Here is a 24,086-nt window from a genome sequence, read left to right as displayed (position 1 = left end):
ATTTTCTACCACTCTGCACATTTCAGAATGACAGCAAAAGTGCTGAGAGCATTGATTTGGGGGTTACAAATAAATGTTAGGGAGTAGATGGATTCACAGATACAAAATCCATGATCAGTGAGGATTGTACTTGACCAAGAAAAATCAAAATGTCTGGGAATGAGACTCCTGCAGTCTGGCTTAGAGCTTGTTGGTATTCACATGGTCCTTTGAGCTTAATCCTGAGTAGTCTGTGACTTGGGAAAAATAATCTAAAATATCCTTGTAGTACAATCTTTCTTGAAAGATTATATTTCAGTTATATTTTGGGATCACTATAATAACAGAAAAATCAGAAATGAAAAAAATGGACCAAGACTGGTGTCACTCATCCTTAGAGTCATGAATTTTGATCACTCTGACATAGATGTTTTATATACTAGATACGCCCCTTCAAACTTAGTATCTATGTTAGGAGCTCTCATGAGCAATTACTCAATACCTGCAATTTAGCTGACACTTTACTTGGCATATAACCCCATCTCATCCTGAAAATCTAAAAGAGGAGATTTATTAGTTCCATTTTGCAGAGGCAGAAACACTGGCTCAGAGAGGTTAAATAACTTAATGGAAGTATCATAAATCTATGATAAGTGGCAGAGCTAAAATCTGAACACAGGTTTATCTGGCCATAGCCAGTACTCTTCCCAGCCATACATCGCTGGCTTCCACTGTTTGCAGGCTGGAAAATTCCTCTGGCAACCTTGATAGAATCTGTGGTACATTGAAACTGGCTATATATGCTGTCTCAAATTAAAAAAAAAAAGAAAGAAAAGATTATAAATTTTATGCAGCTCTTTCCAGATTCCTTGAATCCAATCTGACGAATAGTGACAAAAGTAGCACTGTCTGACTTTTAAGCCTTGGTCTCAAGAGGCCTTGCAATTTTAGCTCTTGCTCTCCTGAAACACTGCCACCCTGTGAAGAAGTCTGGACTGGCCTCCTGGAGGATGAAGCAGCATGTGGAAAGACCATGTGGAAGGAGAGAGGCCCAGCCATTCCAGCTAAGGCCCCAGACATGACAGTAAAGCCATCCAGGACACAACCAGCCTGGGTTAACCTGACTGCAAACTCACTTCAGAACCCAAGCAACATAATGTAAAGCAGAAGAACTGCACAGCTGAGCCCAGCCCAAATTGCAAACCCATAGAATTGTAAACAAATAAATAGTTGTTTTAAGCCACTAAGTTTTGCAGCCAAGGTAACTAAAACAGAGTCTGACTCCAGCCTCCATAGCTTTCATATCTTGTTCAACCTATGGAAGTTAGGATTCTTCTGACCTACCATTTAGAAGAAGGTTTTATTCTTAGGCAGGACCTAAATATCTGTATAAAACGATGACTTTCTCTGCTTCACTCTACACAACATTTGGATCCATAGAGGCCTAGAATTTTAGAACTGGAATGACTTTAGAAGTCACGTAGTTCAGGCCAGGTGCAGTGGCTCACCCCTGTAATCCCAGCACTTTGGGAGGCAGAGGTGGGGCAGATCACTTGAGGTCAGAAGTTTGAGGCCAGCCTGGCCAACATGGCGAAACCCCATCTGTACTAAAAATACAAAAATTAGCTGGGTGTGGTGGCGCATGCCTGTAATCCCAGCTACTCAGGAGGCTGAGACATGAGAATCACTTGAACCCAGGAGGTGGAGGTTTCAGTGAGCCAGGATTGCACCATTGCACTCCAGTCTGGGTAATGGAGAGAGACTGTGTCTCAAAAAAAAAAAAAAAAAAAAAAAAAAAAGGCATATAGTTCAACTCTGTGCTTTACTGGTAATATTAGTGAGTGTCATGAACAAATTGATCCAGTTGGTTGCCTGGAGAGCTGTCAGAAAATTTAACTCCTCTGACCCCCCAGTCCTGAGTCTTTTCTCTCACAGACTACTGCACTTTTTTTTAAAAATCACATTCTAGTTGAATATAATAGGGAAGCTCTTTTAAATTTTTAAAGCGTTTGGTCACAAAGGCTTTAGGATGGAAAAGAATTGTGTTCTAAAACATTCATCTTTTTTTTTTTTTAATTCTACTCTGTTAACTGAATCCTTTTTTATATATAAATACAGTTTGGGGTCTATCAACTTTACTCAAAGTGAAATATACTTTAGAAATTTTAACCTAACCCTTTCTTTCTTTTTAAACTCTGTAACTGTAGTAGAAATCACAAATCAGTAACAATGCATAACCATGTGTTTTTCAGTGTAGATTTGGATGTAGTTTTGGTCTGCACAGCACTGGATTGAGGATTTTGCCACCCCCACCATATTATCAATCCTCATTGGTTTACAGCTTTCCAATTGAGAAAGTCATCTACTGTGTAGAAGACGTGGCTGTCTTTATGATTTCTGAACAGGGACAGCCATAGAGGAGAAAACTATTAAATGGTGTTTAAAAGCTACATCTTTCCTCTAAGGACACAGATCCAAATCACAGTTTCTTTCAAAGGAAAACTTATGACAATTTAATTTTTTTTTTTTTTTTTTTTTTTTTTGAGACGGAGTCTGGCTCTGTCACCCAGGCTGGAGTGCAGTGGCCGGATCTCAGCTCACTGCAAGCTCCGCCTCCCAGGTTCACGCCATTCTCCTGCCTCCGCCTCCCAAGTAGCTGGGACTACAGGCGCCCGTCTCGTCGCCCGGCTAGTTTTTTGTATTCTTTAGTAGAGATGGGGTTTCACCGTATTAGCCAGGATGGTCTCGATCTCCTGACCTTGTGATCCGCCAGTCTCGGCCTCCCAAAGTGCTGGGATTACAGGCTTGAGCCACCGCGCCCGGCCAGACTATTTTATTATATACTATATCTTCAACATTTTTTTTTTTTTTTTTTTTTTTTTTGGTCCTCATGGATTTTTCTTGTTAGGAGGGACGTTTCCCCTAATGCAGGGTAATAAGACATAACACTCTTTCTGGATCACTGGTAAATATGTTTTTCACCTCAATGTGAGATTTAATGTGAAACTTTTCTATAGTTAAAATGTCCCTTAGGAATTTTGTGTGTGTGTGTAGTGAGTGCAGGTAGAGACTTTTATGAGTATGGCAAAGATTGAGTTTAATTCCAGAGTGATCAAATTAAGTAAAACATGCCTGCAAGCAGTATAATTAAGCCATATATTCATAGTTCTTTATAATAGTATCTACATATGATTCTTTGTCAAAAGTTTTGTCCTAAAATGCTTCTTAAAACAATCTACTAAATATCTAGAAATGTGAAATCTCATCTACTAAAATAGTTCACCCACAAAAGGGTACTTATTGATATCCTTCAGCCCACAGGAGACCCTTACTTAATTTTTCTAACACCTGGCTTCTTTAAGTGTTATGAGTCTATTGTGACAATAAGATTGCCTTTTGCTAAATGACTGGGGTGTTTATGAGTTACTTTATCTACCTGTTGGCAGCTTGAACAATAAAAATGGTGATTGATGAGCTGAAGTGTCTGGTGACATTGACTCTGTCTAAGGATATACTATTGCATGTTGTGAAATTCTTTTCCAACAATTCAGAGTTTAAATCCCCTTGGAGGAGTTTGGGATTTTTGTGGGGCTCAGTGATAATTAAGTCCCTCATACTTGGCTCTCTTAAATTGCTCTCTAAGCTAAAGTAAACTCCTCTGGAAACTTCAATGGATTTAAAATCCATTTGTGATGGGTATTTTGGTTGTGTGTCACTAATATTTTACCACCAGAAGCTTGGTGTCTTACTCCATTTTCTGCTGCTATAACAGAATATCTGAGACTGGGTAATTTATATAAAAAAAGAATTGTATTTGGTTCACAGTTCTGGAGGCTGGGAAGTCCAAGAGCATGGAGCCAGCATCTGGTGAGGGCCTTCATGCTACATCATCCTATAACAGAAGTTGAAGGGCAAGTGAGCACATGAGGCAGAGAGGGAGGGGGCTGAACTCTTTTTATTAGGAACTCACTCCCAAGATAGCAGCATTAATCCATCCTTGAGGGCAGAGCCCTCATTACCCAATCACACCTTAAAGGTCTCACCTCTTAATAATGTCACAATGGCAATTAAATTTCAACATGAATTTTGGAGGGTACATTCAAACCATATAATTGATTTTGTTTGGAGTAAGATTATGACACACTAGCTTTTCCAGTCTCCCCTTTCTGAGTCATTGTAACCTCTTTATCTATCTCCAACCAATTTCTTTTTTTTTTTTTTTTTTTTTTTTGAGGCGGAGTCTTGCTCTGTCGCCTGGGCTGGAGTGCAGTGGCCGGATCTCAGCTCACTGCAAGCTCCGCCTCCCGGGTTTACACCATTCTCCTGCGTCAGCCTCCGGAGTAGCTGGGACTACAGGCGCCCGCCACCTCGCCCGGCTAGTTTTTTGTATTTTTAGTAGAGACGGGGTTTCACCGTGTTAGCCAGGATGGTCTCGATCTCCTGACCTCGTGATCCGCCCGTCTCGGCCTCCCAAAGTGCTGGGATTACAGGCTTGAGCCACCGCACCCAGCCCCAGCCAATTTCTTGACAATCATTTAATGAACGTTTATTGAGTGCCTACTGTGGACTTGGCACTAGAATACAAAGATGAGTTGGAAGGAGCCTCTGTCCTGAAGGCTTCCATCAAGGATGGGAGGTGGCACGAGGCATTGAGCCCTGAACAGACATTCGTGATGCTGTGATAAGTTCAGTGTACTAATGAATTTCTTGTGGTGACTCACAAGAAGAATCAATCAACTTCATCAGGGGAGAGAGGGAAGATGTCATAGAAGAGGTGGCACTTATAGAATTTCATGAAACAAAGGAGGTAGCAGATAAAAGAAAATATAACCCTCAAGCACTTGGTAGCTTATACTTCAAATATAGATATACAGAAAAGCTCTACAAAAATACACAAAAAACTTAATACCGTTTATTTCTAGATAGAGAAATTAGGTGGCTGAGGAACAAGTGCTAGAGAGATACTTATCAGTGAATACTATTTTGAATATGGTACCATGTGAGTACATAATCCACGTTTAAAAATAAATACTCTCTTAGGAATGGAGATATTAAGACAGTAGTTGCTTTTTTTTTTTTTTTTTTTTCTGAGACAGAGTCTTGCTCTGTCACCCAGGCTGGAATGCAGTGGCACAGTCTTGGCTCACTGCAAACTCTGCCTCCCGGGTTCACATGATTCTCCTGCCTTAGCCTCCGAGTAGCTGGGACTACAGGCGCACACCATCATGCTCAGCTAATTTTTGTGTTTTTAGTTGAGATGGGGTTCACCATGTTGGTCAGGCTGGTCTCAAACTCCTGACCTCAGGTCATCCGTGCACCTCAGCTCCCAAAGTGCTAGGATTAGAGACGTGAGCCACTGTGCCCAGCCTAAAGACAGTAGTTTCTTAAGCAACATGATGAATTTGCTAGCCAGCTACTTATTCCTGGTTGTCCATTTTTTCTTTAATGTTACAAATATTTATAAAGATTTAATGTTATAAATGTTTAATTGTGGAATAAAGGGAGTTTTCCTTGGTTAAAGGTGTTTCAGACAGACTGATGAGGGAGAAGTTTTTAAGCAGAAGACTTCCCATGTCTCTCAAATCCTGTCTGACCCTCTGGCTATGAGAAAACCACTATTTGGGAGATTCCCCAACTCACTGATTAAATTCTTCACTGGCTGTAGAGCTAGCAAGTCAAATGAGTAATTTTAGAGTGTCCACGCCGGGCATGGTGACTTACACCTGTAATCCCACCACTTTAGTAGGCTGAGACAGAAGGATCACTTGAGCCCAGGAATTTGAGACCAGCGTGGGCAACATAGCAAGATCCTGTCTCTACAAAGTATTTAAAAATTAGCCCAGCATGGTGACATGTGCCTGAAGTGCTAACTACTCAGGAGGCTGAGGTGAGAGGATCACTTGAGCCCAAGAGGTCAAACCTGCAGTAAGCTAGGATTGCACCACTGCACTCCAGCCTGGGCAACAAAGCGAGACCCTGTCTCAAAAAAAATAATAAATAAATAAAATGTTCAAAAAGAAATCACTGGTCTTGTCTCAAGCAGTAAATAAACAGGTCATCTTACTTACATTTCTACTGTCCCAGTGAAAATCACACAACTACCGGAAGGAAATTCATTTTTGACTCTTTGTCATTCTTGATCATCTATAAATGATCCTCAGTTCTGTGCCATTAATTGATAGAAATTAATCTTTTTTCTTGGGCTGAACAACATTTTGTTTTGAACATCAATGTATCACTTGTATCTATTATAATGTTTTGTATTTGTCTTAGAAAAAAATCATTAAGTGAATAATATAGGTGCACAGAAATAGGACTGAAAAGCTGAAGGGAAGGAAGGAAAGAGATAAGAGTGATAAATGGGCTGGGGCGGCGGTGGCTCACGCCTGGAATCCCAGCACTTTGGGAAACTGAGCTGAGAGGATCACCTGAGCCCAGAAGTTCAAGACCAGCCTGGGCAGCAAGGCAAAACCCTGTCTTTACAAAAAATACCAAAAAAGCACAATTAACTAGGTGCGGTGGCACATGCCTTGGTCCCAGCCACTTGGGAAGCTGAGGTGAGAGGATTGCTTGAGCCCAGGAGGCCCACTTTGCTGTGAGCCAAGATCGTGGCACTGCACCACTCCAGCCTGGGCAACAAAGCAATACCCTGTCTCAAAAAAAAAAAAAAAAAAAAAAAGAATAACAAATGGAATTAAGAGAGGGACTCTGTTGGAGGTTGGGAGGGGGCCTATGCATCATGCTTTCTATAGTGAAAACCCCTAACCATGTGCCAGCACTAGCTAGTGAGATCTGTAGATCATTGCCTCACCTTATGAAGTCAAAGAAAGGCTTCAACTTCTGCTTCCACAAGTCGTCTTTTTGTTCACTCTCTATAAAATAATCAACTCATGCCCTCAAGGTTTCTGCTGTGGATTTGAGGTGACAATATTTCAACAGAATTGATGCCATATGGAAAATCCCAAGCTAGCTTTTGTACAAGTACAAAATCAAATATTCGAAACAGATGAGAAGCTTGCTATGGTGGTGGGAGCACAGGCTTTGGTGTTAAACAGTCCTGGAATGGAATTTCTTTTTTTTTTTTTTTTTTTTTTTGAGACGGAGTCTCGCTCTGTTGCCCAGGCTGGAGTGCAGTGGCGCAATCTCGGTTCACTGCAAGCTCCATCTCCCGGGTTCCCGCCATTCTCCTGCCTCAGCCTCCCGAGTAGCTGAGACTACAGGCGCCCGCCACCACGCCCGGCTAGTTTTTTGTATTTTTAGTAGAGACGGGGTTTCACCGTGTTAGCCAGGATGGTCTCGATCTCCTGACCTCGTGATCCGCCCGTCTCGGCCTCCCAAAGTGCTGGGATTACAGGCTTGAGCCACCGCGCCCGGCCTGGAATGGAATTTCATCTCTCCTAATTAGAAGCTGCAGAGAAGTCAAGTTTGAACCCTTACGAGCTTTCGTTTCCTCAGCTGTAAGTGAGACTAATAACACTGAATTTGATGAGTTGTTACGAGGATTAAATGGGACAAATGGGAAGTGTGTAGCATGTATGGCACATAGATGTAAAATAAATAAGAATGGACAGGTGCTATTAAAAATACTACCTAGCTGGGTGCGGTGGCTCATGCCTGTAATCCCAGCACTTTGGGAGGCCGAGGTGGGTGGATCACTTGAGGCCAGGGAGTTCGAGACTAGCTTGGCCACCATGGTGAAACCTCATCTCTACTGAAAATACAAAAATTACCTGAGTGTGGTGGCACGTGCCCGTAGTCCCAGCTACATGGGAGACTGAGGCAGAAGAATCACTTGAATCTGGGAGGCTGCAGATGATGGGCTGCAGTGAGCCAAGATCGCACCATTGCACTCCAGCCTGGGCAAAAGAGTAAGACTCTGTCTCAACCAAAAAAAAAAAAAAAAAAAAAAAAAAAAAAAAAAATATATATATATATATATATATATATCACTTCCTTACTGTGTGCTCGCACTTCACATAAAGCCTTATTGGTAGATAATACTGTTAAAACCATCTAAAAAGCTGAGCCCTGGAGAGGTTAACAGTCTTCCCCCAAGTCCCATTGCCAACAGTAGCAGGGCCAAGATTTAGACCAGAACCACAGCTTCATAGACTACAGGGGCACCCAGTAAGAAACGTGGACTTTTTTTCCCCCAAATACACTAGATGAATTAAACACAAAACAAACAAACAAAAAGAAATGTGGCTGTTTTCTATTGACAGGTCACAGTGTCTCGTATTTTCTTGTGTCTTCGCTGATAACTTTATTTTTTATTTTATTTTTTATTTATTTATTTTTATTTATTTATTTATTTATTTTTTTGAGACAGGTTCTCACCCTGTCACCCAGGCTGGAGTGCAGTGGCACGATCTCAGCTCACTGCAAGCTCCGCCTCCTGGGTTCACACCATTCTCCTGCCTCAGCCTCCTGAGTAGCTGGTACTACAGGTGCCCGCCACCACGCCCGGCTAATTTTTTGTATTTTTAGTAGGGACGGGGTTTCACCATGTTAGCCAGGATGGTTTCAATCTCCTAACCTCGTGATCGGCCTGCCTTGGCCTCCCAAAGTGCTGGGATTACAGGCGTGAGCCACTGCGCCTGGCCTATTTTTTTTTTTTATTTTTTGAGGCAGAGCCTCACTCTGTTTTGCTCAGGCTAGAATATGGTGCGATCTCAGCTCACTGCAGCCTCGGCCTCCTGGGTTCAAGTGATTCTTCTGTCTCAGCCTCCCGAGTAACTGGGATTACAGGAATGTGCCACAATGCCCAGTGAATTTTTGTATTTTTAGTAGACATGGGATTTCACCATGTTGGCCAGGCTGGTCTCAAACTCCTGACCTCAGGTGATTCACCCACCTCAAGTGATCCACCCAACTCGGCCTCCTAAAGTGCTGGGATTATAGGCGTGAGCCACTACTCCCAGTCTTCACTAATAACTTTAGGAGGAATTACAGTAGCAGTCAAGCAAAAATAAATAAATAAATGGAGAATTTTATTTTATTTTATTTTTTTTTTTTTTTTGAGACGGAGTCTCGCTCTGTCGCCCAGGCTGGAGTGCAGTGGCCGGATCTCAGCTCACTGCAAGCTCCGCCTCCCGGGTTTACGCCATTCTCCTGCCTCAGCCTCCGGAGTAGCTGGGACTACAGGCGCCCGCCACCTCGCCCGGCTAGTTTTTTTTGTATTTTTTTAGTAGAGACGGGGTTTCACCGTGTTAGCCAGGATGGTCTCGATCTCCTGACCTCGTGATCTGCCCGTCTCGGCCTCCCAAAGTGCTGGGATTACAGGCTTGAGCCACCGCGCCCGGCCGAGAATTTTAAATACAGAAAGACTTGCGGACTAAAAATAGATCATTTGCTGGGCGTGGTGGCTCAAGCCTGTAATCCCAGCACTTTGGGAGGCCGAGACGGGCGGATCACGAGGTCAGGAGATCGAGACCATCCTGGCTAACACGGTGAAACCCCGTCTCTACTAAAAAATACAAAAAACTAGCCGGGCGAGGTGGCGGGCGCCTGTAGTCCCAGCTACTCGGGAGGCTGAGGCAGGAGAATGGCGTAAACCCGGGAGGCGGAGCTTGCAGTGAGCTGAGATCTGGCCACTGCACTCCAGCCTGGGCGACAGAGCGAGACTCCGTCTCAAAAAAAAAAAAAAAAAAAATTGATCATTTGCAGTGAGTTGGGCATTTGAAACTGTTAACATATTAGTCCTTTATGGTCATTGGCATCCTTTGTGGAGGATAGTTCATTGAGCGCCTGAAAGTACCTAAGGATTTTGAATTCAGACCACTTTTATGAAATACAAACTCCAAGGGGGTCTTTTCTTTCTTTTGAGTATGAATGGACAGAAATTTTCTGTTTGTCTTTTGTAATGTTCCAAGATCAAAGGACTTTTTGCTGAAAATCAAGTTCTGTAAAAGCCATGCGTAGTCCGAGTGTAGTATGTGACTCTCTCAATCCAGTGAAAATAGGGCATTGGGCACCATGACTTTGAAAACTAGTATCATTATAGGGTGCTACCAGGAGTCTGCATTAGTTTCTCCTCGTACTACCTTAATACAAATGACCTTTGGTAGGATCTCATTAGTGTCGCTGGATCACTGCAAGCCACTGACTCTGCAAGTTTCCTCCAAATAATTCCCCTGAAACAGTTCAGAGATACAAACTCTTGGCAGTGTAAAGGCTCCCTGGGTCTGGAAATTTCATAAGTCAGAGTTAAAACAAAGAATGGTCTAAAATGTATTCCTGGTACGGAATCAGAAACGTAAATTGCCTGGATCCAGAAACTTTTCCTGGCTCTTGGGGGCTGCCTCTCTAATTGCTATAATAAAGAATGTTTTCAGAACTGTATAACAATAAAATGAAAGTACAGTATTTAGTATTATAAAAGTATTTGGAATCCAGATGGGTTATCTAGTTATAGACCTCTTGTTTTCTTTTGTTGCTTCTCTATTGTGGAATTTGTATAGAAACCCTTTTTTTGTTTTTCTGTTGTTGTTATTTTGTTTTTTAATAGAAAGTAAGCATGGTGCTATGGGACATGCCTGTAGTCCCAGCTCCCAGGAAGAGGCAGGAAGATCATTTGAGCCCAGGAGTTCTGGGCAACACAGTAAGACTCCTCTTAAAAATAAATAAATATATATATACACACACACACACACACACACCCACACACACACACATACATACATACATACATACATATATGGCTGGGCACAGCGGCTCATACCTGTAATTCCAGCACTTTGGGAGGCCAGGGCAGGAGGCATTGCTTGAGCCCAGGAGGTGGAGACCAGCATGGACAACATAGTGAGACCCCCATCTCTCCTTAAAAAAAAAAAAAAAAAAATTGGCCAGCCATGGTTGTGCACACGTATAGTCCCAGCTACTTGGGAGGCTGAAGCAGGAAGATCACCTGAGCCCGGGAGGTCGAGGCTGCAGTGAGCTATAATTGAGCCACTGCACTCTAGTTTGGGCAACAAAGCGAGATGCTATCTCGAAAAATTTTTTTTAATTAAAAAGCAAACAAAAAAGGTTTGGTGCAGGTGTATGTATTCTGTCTATCTTGTCATATTTTTGCAATAAATATTCATTTCTTTACTTCATATGAACTTAATTCTGAGGCTCCATACTTCTGAACTAAGGTGAAATTCAACCTCAACCATTTTGGTGGCTCATTAACTCCAAAGGGTACCAACCGAACACCCAGACATTGATGACACCCCTACGGTCATTGCCATCAGCACTGCCTGCTCATCATCAAGCCTATCCTTGGCCAAGCCTATAAGATCTCTCAAGTCCAGAAGTCCTGCTGCTTGACTTCTTTCATGCCTGGGGTCCTATAGGTGTCAGCCTCTAGGCTCTGACAGGTGTCAAGGATGTCAGCCCTTGACCATTGCCAGCAGGGTCTTAAAACCTGTGTGTGTGTGCACTGGGGTCAAGGAATAGGAGGACCCTGGGCACTGCAGGACTCAAATCCCCACAGTGGAACCCATAGACCTCTGTTTCTAATCTCCACTCAGAAGCTGTGCGCCTCTCAGCAGCCCTCCAAGACACCTATCATAATCCATTCAGTGCTCTTTGGTTCTGTTAAAAACAGAAAGAGCCAGTGACTTCTGGTTGCTTCAGTTTTCAGCTCCACAAAAATCCCCAGGGCAAAGAATTTCAAAGCTTGACTACTTGCTCAACAGGAGGGGATGAGGGAAAAGGAGTGTGGACAAACTCAATTTGATAATCCTATATTTTTAGAATAGTCTCTCATCAAAATATATAAATATTTGGGTGCATAAATGTGAATTGTCTGGAGAGATCCTCGGAAATTATGAGTGGTGATTGGTGGGACTGAATCTGGGTGGGAAGCAGCCTATTTTTGTGCTTTGCAACAACCTGTAGTAGTATTGCTTGAATCCTCTACGTGGGTACATGTCATTTTTATGATGATAAAATAATTTTTAAGGTTATGAATCTGAAGAGATACAAATTATTTTTTAATTCATTAGCTGTGAAACACTTTTCCCAACCAAAGCTTACCTACAGCAGATATGGGTGTCTTAATTTTATGGCTCTGATTGCTGAATTCAGAGGAATTCATTATCCAAGATTACAAGAAGGCAGAGTCAGGATTTGAACCCACGGCTGTTTTACACTTAGGTCCATGAATGCTCTTTCCTCTACTCCTGTTTTCTTCTCCTCCAGGACCCATTCATTCCACTAAGTTCTTTTCTTTCATTGCCCAAGTAATAAGGCCTGGCAAAACCCCCTTCATCAGGCCACACATCTATGCCAAATCCTTGAATACCAATAAATACCTGAAACCGTGTCTCAAAATACACTATAAAATGTAAATAAGAATGACACATAGTTCACCTCTAGTTCATACACAGCAGCAATGTACAGGGTTAACAGTAAAACACATGGAAGAAGTTCAACATGAAATATTAGGCAAAGCCAGTTTTAAAGGAATGAAATAATAATCTTAGGAAAATTTAATTATACCTCTGAATATATCATAACTGTGTATATTGTTTATCTTTATGTCAGATAAAATATAACATTTTTAACAAACAGAAAATTATGGGTTGCGGCCTATTTGTTGTTTGCTTAAGGAAGCATTTCTGGTTGTTGAAAATGAATAAGATTTTGTTTTTTATAGAATGCTATAGTTATCCATGAAGTCTATGAAGAAGGGGCAGCAGCCAGAGATGGAAGACTTTGGGCTGGTGACCAGATATTAGAGGTACATGATTTTGAATTTTATTTTATATCAGTAAATGTGGTTCCTTTCCTGATCTCGATCCATAAAGTTGTCTTTCTGCTCAACTATGTCTTCACTGATTCCTCTCCCATTTAACAAAATACATATCATATTCTTTTTTTCTTCTATGTACATTGTACAGTGGTTTAGAATCATGACAGGTTATCAATCTACATTTGTCTATGAAAACTTTTTTTAACTAAAAGGAAAAATAGAACTTATGGGTCTATTATTTTAATATCAAATGAGACTATATAATATGGCAAATTTTTTGCCTCTCCATTATACCCTACTAAATTCCTCCTAAAAACACATACATATAGACACATATGCATACACATATACACCTGATATTTTAAAGATTTCATGGCAGCTTAAATCTTATTTTCTTAATCTTGATAAATCTTTATGCCAAATGGAAGTTCATGCTTTGCCAGCAATGTTTTCAAGTTGACAAAAAATGTAAAATCTTCCCCCATGATGCTTACTGAAATTTGAAATGCTTAACTTTTTCAAATTGACTCTCATTTAGCAAAGTTGTTAAAGCCTTTTAAAAAGTACCAAAGCAGGCAGTATCTGCACTATGGAATGGCTGAATGAGAAGGCGATGCCAGGCGTCCTGGTAGGTGGAACTAAAGAGCTTTCTGGATGGTGTGAAACCTCTAGGCAACATTTTTTTTTCATTGGATGAACTTAATTGAATAGTTGGCATTTTATGGTGAGCATGTGCATTTTTGCTTTGCAACTTTAATATAGCACATTACGAATGACATCATAGAATTTTATTTTTCCCTTTGGTGGTTCATTTCTGCCTCCCAAGATGAAACCAGAGATATAATTAAGAGCAGGAAACATAGGCGAGAAGGGGTTAAAGGAGAGGCCAGGCTGATTGCAAATGAAATTCAGCCCAAGTTACAGGATTTCTCTGCAGGCCTTTACTGTGTTTCATCATTGGATTAAGACATATTCCCAGTACATTCATTAAGGTACAAGTGTATGAGGTTAGAAAAATAAGCAAGACCTCTCTGGGAATTGGCTTGACTGCCTTAGCATACAACATGGTTTTTTAGTGGTCAGGAGTTTGGGGTTTCTTTGTTTTTCCCTCACCAGATTTTAAAATCAGTTGGTATTATCATAATTGGCTTTTTAAGATGAATAGATTAAATATTTAAAATGGCACATATGCCTTAATACACATATGCCTTGATATTTATATGATTTGTAAGTCCACAAATTATAATGGTCACTTGAAACTAAATCTAACATGTTCATTATCTTGAATGTGGTGATGGGTTCACAGGTATAAATACCCATCTGGCAAAACCTATCAAATTGTACACTTTAAATTTGGGCAGTTTATTTTATATCAATTATACTTCAATAAGGATTTTTTAAAACTATTTATGTTTGTATTAGATAGACCCTCTGTAGCTGCTCTCTTCTATAAAGTATACTCAAATACAAGCAAACACCCAGGAAAGGTTAACATGAATAAAGTAAATTTGTTTTAAGTGGGAGAATTTTTCAAAAACCAAGTTCACAGTTTCTTGGCAACTGGAAGCATTATATTATCTATTCTGAATGGATGGCCTATACTTCTCATTAAAGATGGCCCACGCAGGCTCCTCTCTTTCCTCAAACAAGGTCTAGTTCATGAGAGTCTAACACGTGTTTAGCTAAGAAATACAGCTCTCAATTTGGTCAGGGAACATGTTTCCTTTCTAAACAGCTTCTACTTCACATTGGACTGGTTCTGGTTGTGGCTGATAAGTACAAATGCGTGATGAGGCAGCAGCAGTCTGTGACCCACAGGAGGCCTTGAGAAGACAGGCCTGTTTTCGTGGGATAGTTTGAGACCATGGAACAGGGTAACACTACATCAGCGCTTTTCCAAACAATGCCCTTTCCACTCGTGAGAGTCTTCGCGTTCCGCAAATTGGCCTTTCATGGTTTTAATACTATCCTCATGGTAAGGTTAGGACATGCCAGATTTTGCTTCCAAAGATAGAGTCGAATAATGTTTTGGCATGGCAAGATTTATGATTCTATTAATAAGATGAGCATCAACTATATCTCCTTTCTGGTTCTCCTTTTAGGCCAGTTCCTTCTCGTACCCTCCCTGCTCTGCAAGTGGGAGCAGAAGAGAGTAGAGAGTTAATGCCTGCTTTTCCCCATGCAATAAAGTACGGAGGAACTGCTGCACTAGCTCTGTTATTCTTTCCTTCTCAAGAACTGGGTTCACCCACTTCCCCACATGGCCATTCTACCCAAGGGATATGGCATTCTCCCTTTGACAACTGGGTCTTCCTGGAGCCTTTCTTCTCAAATAGGAAGCCCTGCTATTTCCACGCCTCCTCCTCTACAGCCAATGTTCTAAATAATGCATATTGTGCTTCTGTAAAGCACTTACATAATACATCTCCCCACGATGTTCTAGCCACGCCGTGATATTTCTGTCATGATTATCTGCACATTTAGTGGTATCTCCTGATTTGCAGAATAGCAAATGGAAACCAGGAACTTAGATCACTTCCATCCGAGCAGATACCGTCTTGCTGGAATTTAATAGAAATTGCTTTGTAATATTAGAGCTTAATGACAATGCTTTTAATTAAAAGTATATTTGTTAGGGCCTTTCAAACGGTATTTAGAGGCTTAGAAAGTTCACCTTCAATCCAGGGAGGTAACTAGTTCTTTTTTTATTGAGTGACAGAAGTGGTCTTGTGTGCCATCTATTGGAATACAGGAAAATAATCAACTCAGACCACATTTCCTGGATATACACTTTTCCTCTTTGTGTTTCATTCACAGACAATGAAAATGTGTTCATTGGCCTAAAGTAACAGTGAATGATCATGCTGAGAGGAAAAACAGCCTTCACTGAAGTCACTTCAATTCCTTGTAAAATACCAACTTCTAACTTACATTGGACAAAACTGTGTGCCAAGCCCTGTGCCAAATGATTTACAGAGTTTATTTCAATTAATCTTCACAACACTAAGTAAATATTATTATCTCCAATTCATAGATGACACGGCAAAAGTTTGGTTTAAGTAATTTACACACGGTTTCATATAGCCAGGAAATTGGAATCAGCACTCAAACCGAAGTGCATCCATATCCAAAACCCATGTTCTTTTTTTTTTTTCTTGAGACAGAATTTTGCTCCGTTGCCCAGGCTGGAGTGTAATGGCACAATCTATGCTCACTGCAACCTCCGCCTCCCAGGTTCAAACAATTCTCCTGCCTCAGCCTCCCAAGTAGCTGGAATTACAGGTGCCTGCCACCACGCCTGGCTAACTTTTTGTATTTTTAGTAGAGATGGGGTTTCACTATGTTGGCCAGGCTGGTCTTGAACTCCTGACCTCGTGATCCACTCACCTCGCTCTCCCAAAGTGCTGGGATTACAGGCGTGAGCCACCGTGCCCGGCCCAAAACCCATGTTCTTTACCACTGTTATTCTGGATGTAGCTCATCTACGTGAACACACAAGCCACCAAGATATACTAGAAAATAAACAGCAGCTTGGAAATTAGGCATTTAAACATTTTCTTGGCTCACAGAATCAGCTTCAAATGGCAATTCAAAAGTCACCTTCTCCAAGAAGGGTTCATTCTTCCTTTCTCCTTTCCCCGTAACCATTCTTTATGCCACTGGTCCTTAGGCTTTAGAATGTCGGAATTAAAAAAGCCTTAGGGGCTGGGCGCGGTGGCTCACACCTGTAATCCCAGCACTTTGGGAGGCCGAGGCTGGCAGATCACCTGAGGTCAACAGTTCAAGACCAGCCTGGCCAATATGGTGAAACCCTGTCTCTACTAAAAATATAAAAATTAGCCAGGTGTGGTGGCGGACACCTGTAATCCCAGCTACTCGGGAGACTGAGGCAAGAGAATCGCTTGAACCTGGAAGGCGGAGGCTGCGGTGAGCCGGGATCGCGCCACTGTACTCCGGCCTGGGTGACAGAGTGACACTCCATCTCAAAAGAATAAAAGAAAAAGCCTTAAACCATTGCTTCATTGTACAGATAAAGGAACAAAGGTTCAGAGGCTGGCTTGACCTTCCAGTAGCACACAGGCCTGGACCAGAATAAGGAATGGAACTGACATCTTGGGGGAACACAAGCACTCTACCATCCGCCTGGTGGGCTGGACTAATCCTTCCCCTCGTTTAACTCTTCTCCTAGCTGAAACCTTGAGGGAATCACCACCCCTGACTTCTTTCTTTTGAGTCCAAGGTTACTCTGCTCCTCAATTTCTCCCTCATATCAAATTTACTAACCAATGTCAGTATTTGACTTTCTTTGTGACAGGGGATCTCCGGTAACCCATTCTAAGAGTTAATGATGAGGCAGCATGGAATAGGAACTGAGGGTGGAAGGACTGTCTGGGTTTAAATCTTGGCTCCTCCCCCTGCTAGCTATGTAACCTAGGTCAAGTCCTTAAACCTCTATGTGCCTCAGTTTCCTCCTCTATGAATGGTGATAATAACAATATCTATCTCAGAGAGTTAGTATAAGGATTAAATGAGTAAATATTCATAAAGGAGTAGCACACAAGCACTATAGAAGTATTTAAGTTAAAGAATAAATAATTTGGCTATAATGTCTATTTAACAGAAAAGGAAACAGAGGCTCAGAGAGGTTACATGACTTGGCTTTACTCAGTGCTCTTTTCGGTACACTGCTTTCTTTTTTTTTTTTCTTTTCTTTTCTTTTTTTTTTTTTTTTTTTGAGACGGAGTCTTGCTCTGTCACCCAGGCTGGAGTGCAGTGGCATGATATCTCGGCTCACTGCAAGTTCTGCCTCCTGGGTTCACGCCATTCTCCTGCCTCAGCCTCCCGAGTAGCTGAGATTACAGGCACCCGCCACCACGCCCGGCTAATTTTTTTGTATTTTTAGTAGAGATGGGGTTTCACCGTGTTAGCCAGGATGGTCTCCATCTCCTGACCTCGTGATCCACCCGCCTCAGTCTCCCAAAGTGCTAGGATTACAGGCGTGAGCCACCGCACCCAGCCAGTACACTGCTTTCTAATGCATGGTCTTGTCTGTGCTCACTGAGAACTAGATTCCAATGAGAAGACTTCAAGGGGTCTTGGATGCTGTTGGAAATACTGTTCTCTCATCTCCTTCTGGGCCTGTTATGAAGTCATTGTGATGTGAGCAAATAAGAGTGAAGATGTCAGCCAGGCATAGTGGCTCATGCCTGTAATCCCAGCACTTTGAAAGGCCGAGGCAGGAGGATCACCTGAGTCCAGGAGTTTGAGGCCAGCCTGGGCAATATGGCAAGACCTCATCTCTCCAGAATTTAAAAAATTATCTAGACATGGTGGCGCACATATGCAGTCCCAGATACTCAGGAGGCTGAGGTTGAAGGACTGCTTGAGTCTGGGGAGTCAGGGCTGCAGTAAGGTGGTGTTCGTGCCACTGCACTCCAACCTGGGCAACAGAGGAAGACCCTATCTAAAAAAATAAGTAAATAAATGAGAGTGAAGATGTCAAATCCAATCAGCAAACAGAATCTAAAAATGCTGACTAAACACTAATATTTATTTCCCTTTGATCTCAATTAAATGAGCTAGTTAATTCCCTGCGTGCACACTCTCCTGTCTCTTTCACTGGTTTCACAGTAAAGTTTATAGCTATGTAAAACTGCATTATCGTGTATCCACCCTCTGTGCACATGTTGGGTAGGGTATTTTAAGGGCCACCTCCTTTATATTCAAAGCAGCTTGTACTGCTCATGGTCACTACCTGTTTGCTTTGAGATTGGCTGGAAATTTCTAGAGATTCTTTACTGGTTAGATCAAGGAGATTCAGTAGACAGAGCAGGCAGAGGCCTCTGCCGTCAGCAGCCCAGCTCAGGATGCCCATTGTTCCAGGTTAATGGGGTTGACCTGAGGAACTCCAGCCACGAAGAAGCCATCACAGCCCTGAGGCAGACCCCCCAGAAGGTGCAGCTGGTGGTGTATAGAGATGAGGCACACTACCGGGATGAGGAGAACTTGGAGATGTTCCCTGTGGATCTGCAGAAGAAAGCTGGCCGGGGCCTGGGCCTGAGCATTGTTGGGAAACGGTAAAGACACGCTGTGCGAGTCGGGATCTGCCTTTTTCATCCAGAGCTCTGATGCCTGTGAACACTGAAAGAGAAAGCCTAATGTACAGTAGTGATGGGATTTCTAAAACTGAGATATTTATGAACATTTGACAACATGGGTCGTATTTCCGAGCAAGGTCTTACCAAAAAAATTGTCATATCAATATAGAATTTCGCCAGGCGCAGTGGCTCAAGCCTGTAATCCCAGCACTTTGGGAGGCCGAGATGGGCGGATCACAAGGTCAGGAGATCAAGACCATCCTGGCTAACACGGTGAAACCCCGTCTCTACTAAAAAATACAAAAAACTAGCCAGGCGAGGTGGCGGGTGCCTGTAGTCCTAGCTACTCGGGAGGCTGAGACAGGAGAATGGCGTAAACCCGGGAGGCCGAGCTTGCAGTGAGCCGAGATCCGGCCACTGCACTCCAGCCTGGGCGACAGAGCGAGACTCCGTCTCAAAAAAAAAAAAAAAAAAAGAATTCCAAGCCCAATCAACCCAGACTGTCATATTTCTGTACAGAGTAAGAACAGCTAGCAAGGTTCTTTCACTCGGAATTACTAAGATCTGCGTTTTGCAGAGGTTAATTAAAGCAGCCATACCCAAGAAATACCTGGTATCAAGAATGAGATTTATCCAATGTTGGGTCAAGAACATTGCTTCGGCATGGAAATTAACACGGAACATTACTTTGTGTCATACTGTTAATTTCATACTATGTTGAAAGTAGTTGAGTAGACATAGTTAAGAGATAAACATAATTCTTCATGATAGTAGTTTTCTATTAGGAAAAATGCCCTGCCAGGCACAGTGGCATGTACCTGTTGTCCCAGCTATATGGGAAGATCACTTTAGGCCAGGAGTTTGAGGCCATAGTGTGCTATGATCATGGCTGTGAATAGCCACTGCATTTGAGCCTCTTAGGAAACATAACAAGACCCCATCTGTAAATTAAAAAAAAAAAGAAAGAAAGAAGAGAAAACAAAAGGAAAAAAGAAAGAAAGATGTCCCCAAAGTAATAGTTTGCACCAAAAATGTAGGTAGGCAGATCCCAGTGGCCAGGCTACTCTTTTGAAATATATGTTGCTGCCGGATGCAGTGGCTCATGCCTGTAGTCCCAGCACTTTGGGAGGCCGAGGCAGTTGGATCACCTGAGGTCAGGAGTTCAAGACCAGCCTGACCAATATGGTGAAACCCCATCTCTACTAAAAAATCCAAAAAAATTAGCCAGGCGTGGTGGCAGGTGCTTGTAATCCTAGCTACTCAGGAGGCTGAGGCAGGAGAATTGCTTGAACCCAGGAGGCACAGTTTTCAGTGAGCTGAGATCATGCCATTGCATTCCAGCCTGGGCAACAAGAGCTAAACTCCATCTCAAAAATAAACAAATAAATAAATAAAAAATAAATAAAAAGAAATACATGTTGCCTAGGCCAGGCATAGTGGCTCACGTCTGTAATCCCAACACTTTGGGAGGCTGAGGTGGGGGGATCACTTGAGGTGAGGAGTTCAAGATCAGTCTGGCAACATAGCAAGACTTGTCTCTAAAAAAATTTTTTAAATAAAGAAAAATGAAGTCTCTACTGCTTAACAGTAGTTTGTTCCAGGATGATATTACTAAGTTTCTCTTGCAGTGAATTGGAAAGGTAAGTAATAGCTTGAAACAAAGCCTGGCTTCCATAGTTTACTGGCTTTTAGGTATCTAGTATATGTTTATCCCAACAGGACTATAGGATTTCCAGGTAATATCCTAATATGGCCTTAAAGTGTATCAACCATCTTGTTAAGGAAGAAATTAAGTTGGTTTTATGCATGTTATGTTATATGCCCTCACAGACCTCTGGTGACAGCCTAGTGCTTTTGTTCAACAGCCCAAGCTGTTATTAAAATAAAAATATTAGCTACAATTTTTGAGTACTGATTTTGGGCCAAGTATTGTGCTGTCATAATCTTATTATTTTTTTTTTTTTTACTTCAGCACCATAAAACCATCACTCTGAAAATGCATTACCAAACAAAAAAAGCTGAGTCTCTTACATTTCTAAACAAAAATCAGTGCACATCTGGATGCAGAGCAACTGACAGAGCCAGTGTTGAAGTTTGCTTTCTTGTTTTTTTGGCTTTTTTTTTTTTGAGACGGAGTCTCGCTGTGTCCCCCAGGCTGGAGTGCAGTGGCGCAATCTCAGCTCACTGCAAGCTCCCCCTCCTGGGTTCACGCCATTCTCCTGCCTCAGCCTCCCGACTAGCTGGGACTACAGGCGCCCGCCACAGCGCCTGGCTAATTTTTTGTATTTTTAGTAGAGACGGGGTTTCACCGTGGTCTTGATCTCCTGACCTTGTGATCCGCCCGCCTCGGCCTCCCAAAGTGCTGGGATTACAGGCGAGAGCCACCACACCCGACCGTGCTTTATTGTTTTGATGCATATGTATACCTGGTGCAGTTTCATTTAGAGTAATGTTTTTTGCTTTTAGTGAACATCAGTATTTCAGGTTGAGTTTGTAAGAAGCATTTACATTCCTTAGCACAAAAACTTGCATTGTAAAGGATGTATAGTTCTCAAAAGTCACAATTTTCTTTGACTAACAATTCCATCACTAGGACTTTATCTTAAAGATATACTTACAGATATTCATTGCTTGTTGTTTGCAATAGTTAAAGAATGAAAATAACCTGTATGTCCATCAGTAAGCTACTGGTAAATGAAATTGTGAAACATCATAGAATAGTATGTAGCCATTTAAAAAATGAGGAACTGGCCGGGCACGGTGGCTCAAGCCTGTAATCCCAGCACTTTGGGAGGCCGAGACGGGCGGATCACGAGGTCAGGAGATCGAGACCATCCTGGCTAACACGGTGAAACCCCGTCTCTACTAAAAAAATACAAAAAACTAGCCGGGCGAGGTGGCGGGCGCCTGTAGTCCCAGCTACTCGGGAGGCTGAGGCAGGAGAATGGCGTAAACCCGGGAGGCGGAGCTTGCAGTGAGCTGAGATCCGGCCACTGCACTCCAGCCTGGGCGACAGAGCGAGACTCCATCTCAAAAAAAAAAAAAAAAAAAAATGAGGAAGTTCCAAGTGCTGATAAAGACGAATTGCCAAGGTGTGAAAGAAACAAAAAGAAAATAAAACTGGAAGAAGAAAGGAGTATATGTGTGTGTATCGTGTCACACACACACGTATTATGCATGGAAATATTAGGTTGTGCCAATACTGCACTGCTGTATGGTATTAACAGAAATGGAAGCGGAGTGTTTATTTCTGACATCGTGAAAGGCGGAGCCGCAGACCTGGATGGGAGATTGATTCAGGGAGATCAGATCTTATCTGTGAATGGGGAGGACATGAGAAATGCCTCACAGGAGACAGTGGCCACCATCCTAAAGGTGAGTTGCTAGGCTGCTTTTTACTCAGCTGGCACAACTGAAGTCCAGTGGGAACTGTTCCAGTCTAGCTTGATTATAAAATGGGTTAGATTTTATGCTAACTCTAGTTTTTACTGGAAATTTAATCTCTGATTATTTTAAATGAGCAGGAATAGCTTTAAAAGAAAGTTCTGTTATATTGACTAACAGAATGAAAGGGAACCTGCTTTGGGATTTCACAAGCAAGTTCTTCATACTTGTGAACATTCTGAGTATCCATGACTGTTCTCTAAATGCGTTTGATGAGATGGGCCCTCCAGGAGCCACAGAATTCATCCTTCTCTCTCTAGGGCTATGCCTGTTGCTTTCATTACCCTTTTATAATTCATGGCTGCAGGGAGAGGCTCTGTTAAGATATTTCAGAATATAAATGCTACTACTTTTCATTTCTGTTCTTTTCTTGCCTTTCCAAGTGTGCACAGGGGCTTGTGCAGCTAGAGATTGGAAGACTCCGAGCTGGTTCCTGGACCTCCGCAAGGAAGACATCACAGAACAGTCAGGTTGTCGATGGCTTCTCATCAGACTGACTCACTCTTCTGCCCCCATTGGGAGAAAGCTCCCCATTTAATAAATGATTGTTTGGAAATAATATCTAATGTACAGCATATTCACAGCACCAAGTTTAGTGAATTTTCATGTGTTTGAAATAAAAATGAAAGGCGGGATGGAAATTCATTAATCCCTAGATTTTTCTCTCTATTGCTTGCAAATGTTTTCTTAGAACCACTTTTCTCTCTCACTATTAGTTTTATATCGCCTATGCACGCATGTACACAGCTGTGTTTATTTAAAAAAAAGGCAACATCTGGTGGCAATTTGACCCTCATTAGCACAACATTGTTCTACTCATTCAATTAAATATTGCTATAAAGTTAACTTGTGACTAGCCACTCACACATGCTGAGGGCAATTAATGGCATATTCCTAGGAGAACCAAGTGTGGGGGTTTTTCCTGTGGGAGGGAGGCCTTAGTGGGTGATATTTTGTGGGTTAGCAAACATCTTATATTTATTTGCAAGGCTGATGTAAGTGCCTTTTTTTTTTTTAGTAAAGTATATTTAACTATATTTTTTTCATTGTAATGGCTGACAAAATCAAGATGGTAGACTGTATGGTTAGCCCCATGTGGTACATAATGAGACTATAGAAACTGATATGTGACCCTTTAGTCTCAACTCTGGGTTATGGATAGGCCACCTTAGTTTTGAGGTTAAAAGCATGACTTTTGGTCCCCTGCCTGATTGCCTTATTTCTGAAGCTTCTCCAAGGCCTTTGTTCAGAAGATGCTCTGATCTTACAGTTAGCCCACAGGTACTTCTGGAAAGCTATTAGCCGCCTCCTGTTCCTCACTGGTGTTAAAAAATGAGTGAGGAAAATACCATTGTTCAGATAGGCTTACAAACTAGCTGGCTTATCTTAGGGAATCTTCAAAGCAGTCAAACCCAGTAAACACCATATTAAGTTTGAAACCCCCCTTTTTTTTTTTCATTTCTGGCTTACATAATGGGCAGCAAATATCTAAGACATAATGCTGCTGTAGGATTCCATGAGTTAATAGTGATGATATTGACCAGACTTCTATCAACAAACAAAACAGTTGTCTAGCCAGGATTCTTCCTTAATGGAAGACTCATCTTTGTTGAATGATTTCATTAAAGCCTTATTGTATACAGAAGAATGAGAATGAAGCTATCCAGAGGAGCTTCCACTGAATCTCACTCCAGATGGAGTTTGGCAAAAAGAAGGAAAAGGCATCTCAGACAGGGAAAATAGCATACACAAAGGCACAAAGAGGTAACAGGAGTTTGTGTGATTTAAGAAAAGTTTGGACTGATCAATAGGTAAGGTAGTGGATA

General features: G+C 41.9%; 1 protein-coding gene across 4 annotated transcripts in view; it reads left to right on the top strand.

Moving 5' to 3' along the window:
- PATJ (PATJ crumbs cell polarity complex component) overlaps positions 1–24,086 on the top strand; it is a 427,780-nt gene that overhangs the window by 358,036 nt on the left and 45,658 nt on the right. For all 4 annotated transcript variants that reach the window (XM_010370672.2, XM_030912915.1, XM_010370673.2 and 1 more), the window contains 4 exons: positions 12,623–12,706; positions 18,602–18,795; positions 22,044–22,191; positions 22,644–22,730. In XM_010370672.2, coding sequence (XP_010368974.1) covers positions 12,623–12,706; positions 18,602–18,795; positions 22,044–22,191; positions 22,644–22,730 — 513 coding nt within the window. The remainder of the gene's footprint in view (positions 1–12,622; positions 12,707–18,601; positions 18,796–22,043; positions 22,192–22,643; positions 22,731–24,086) is intronic.

Source organism: Rhinopithecus roxellana, chromosome 12, assembly GCF_007565055.1.
Source record: "Rhinopithecus roxellana isolate Shanxi Qingling chromosome 12, ASM756505v1, whole genome shotgun sequence".
Classification (NCBI taxonomy): Eukaryota; Metazoa; Chordata; class Mammalia; order Primates; family Cercopithecidae; genus Rhinopithecus; species Rhinopithecus roxellana.
Note: the sequence above shows the minus strand (reverse complement) of the source record. Positions and strands in the feature narration are given on the sequence as shown.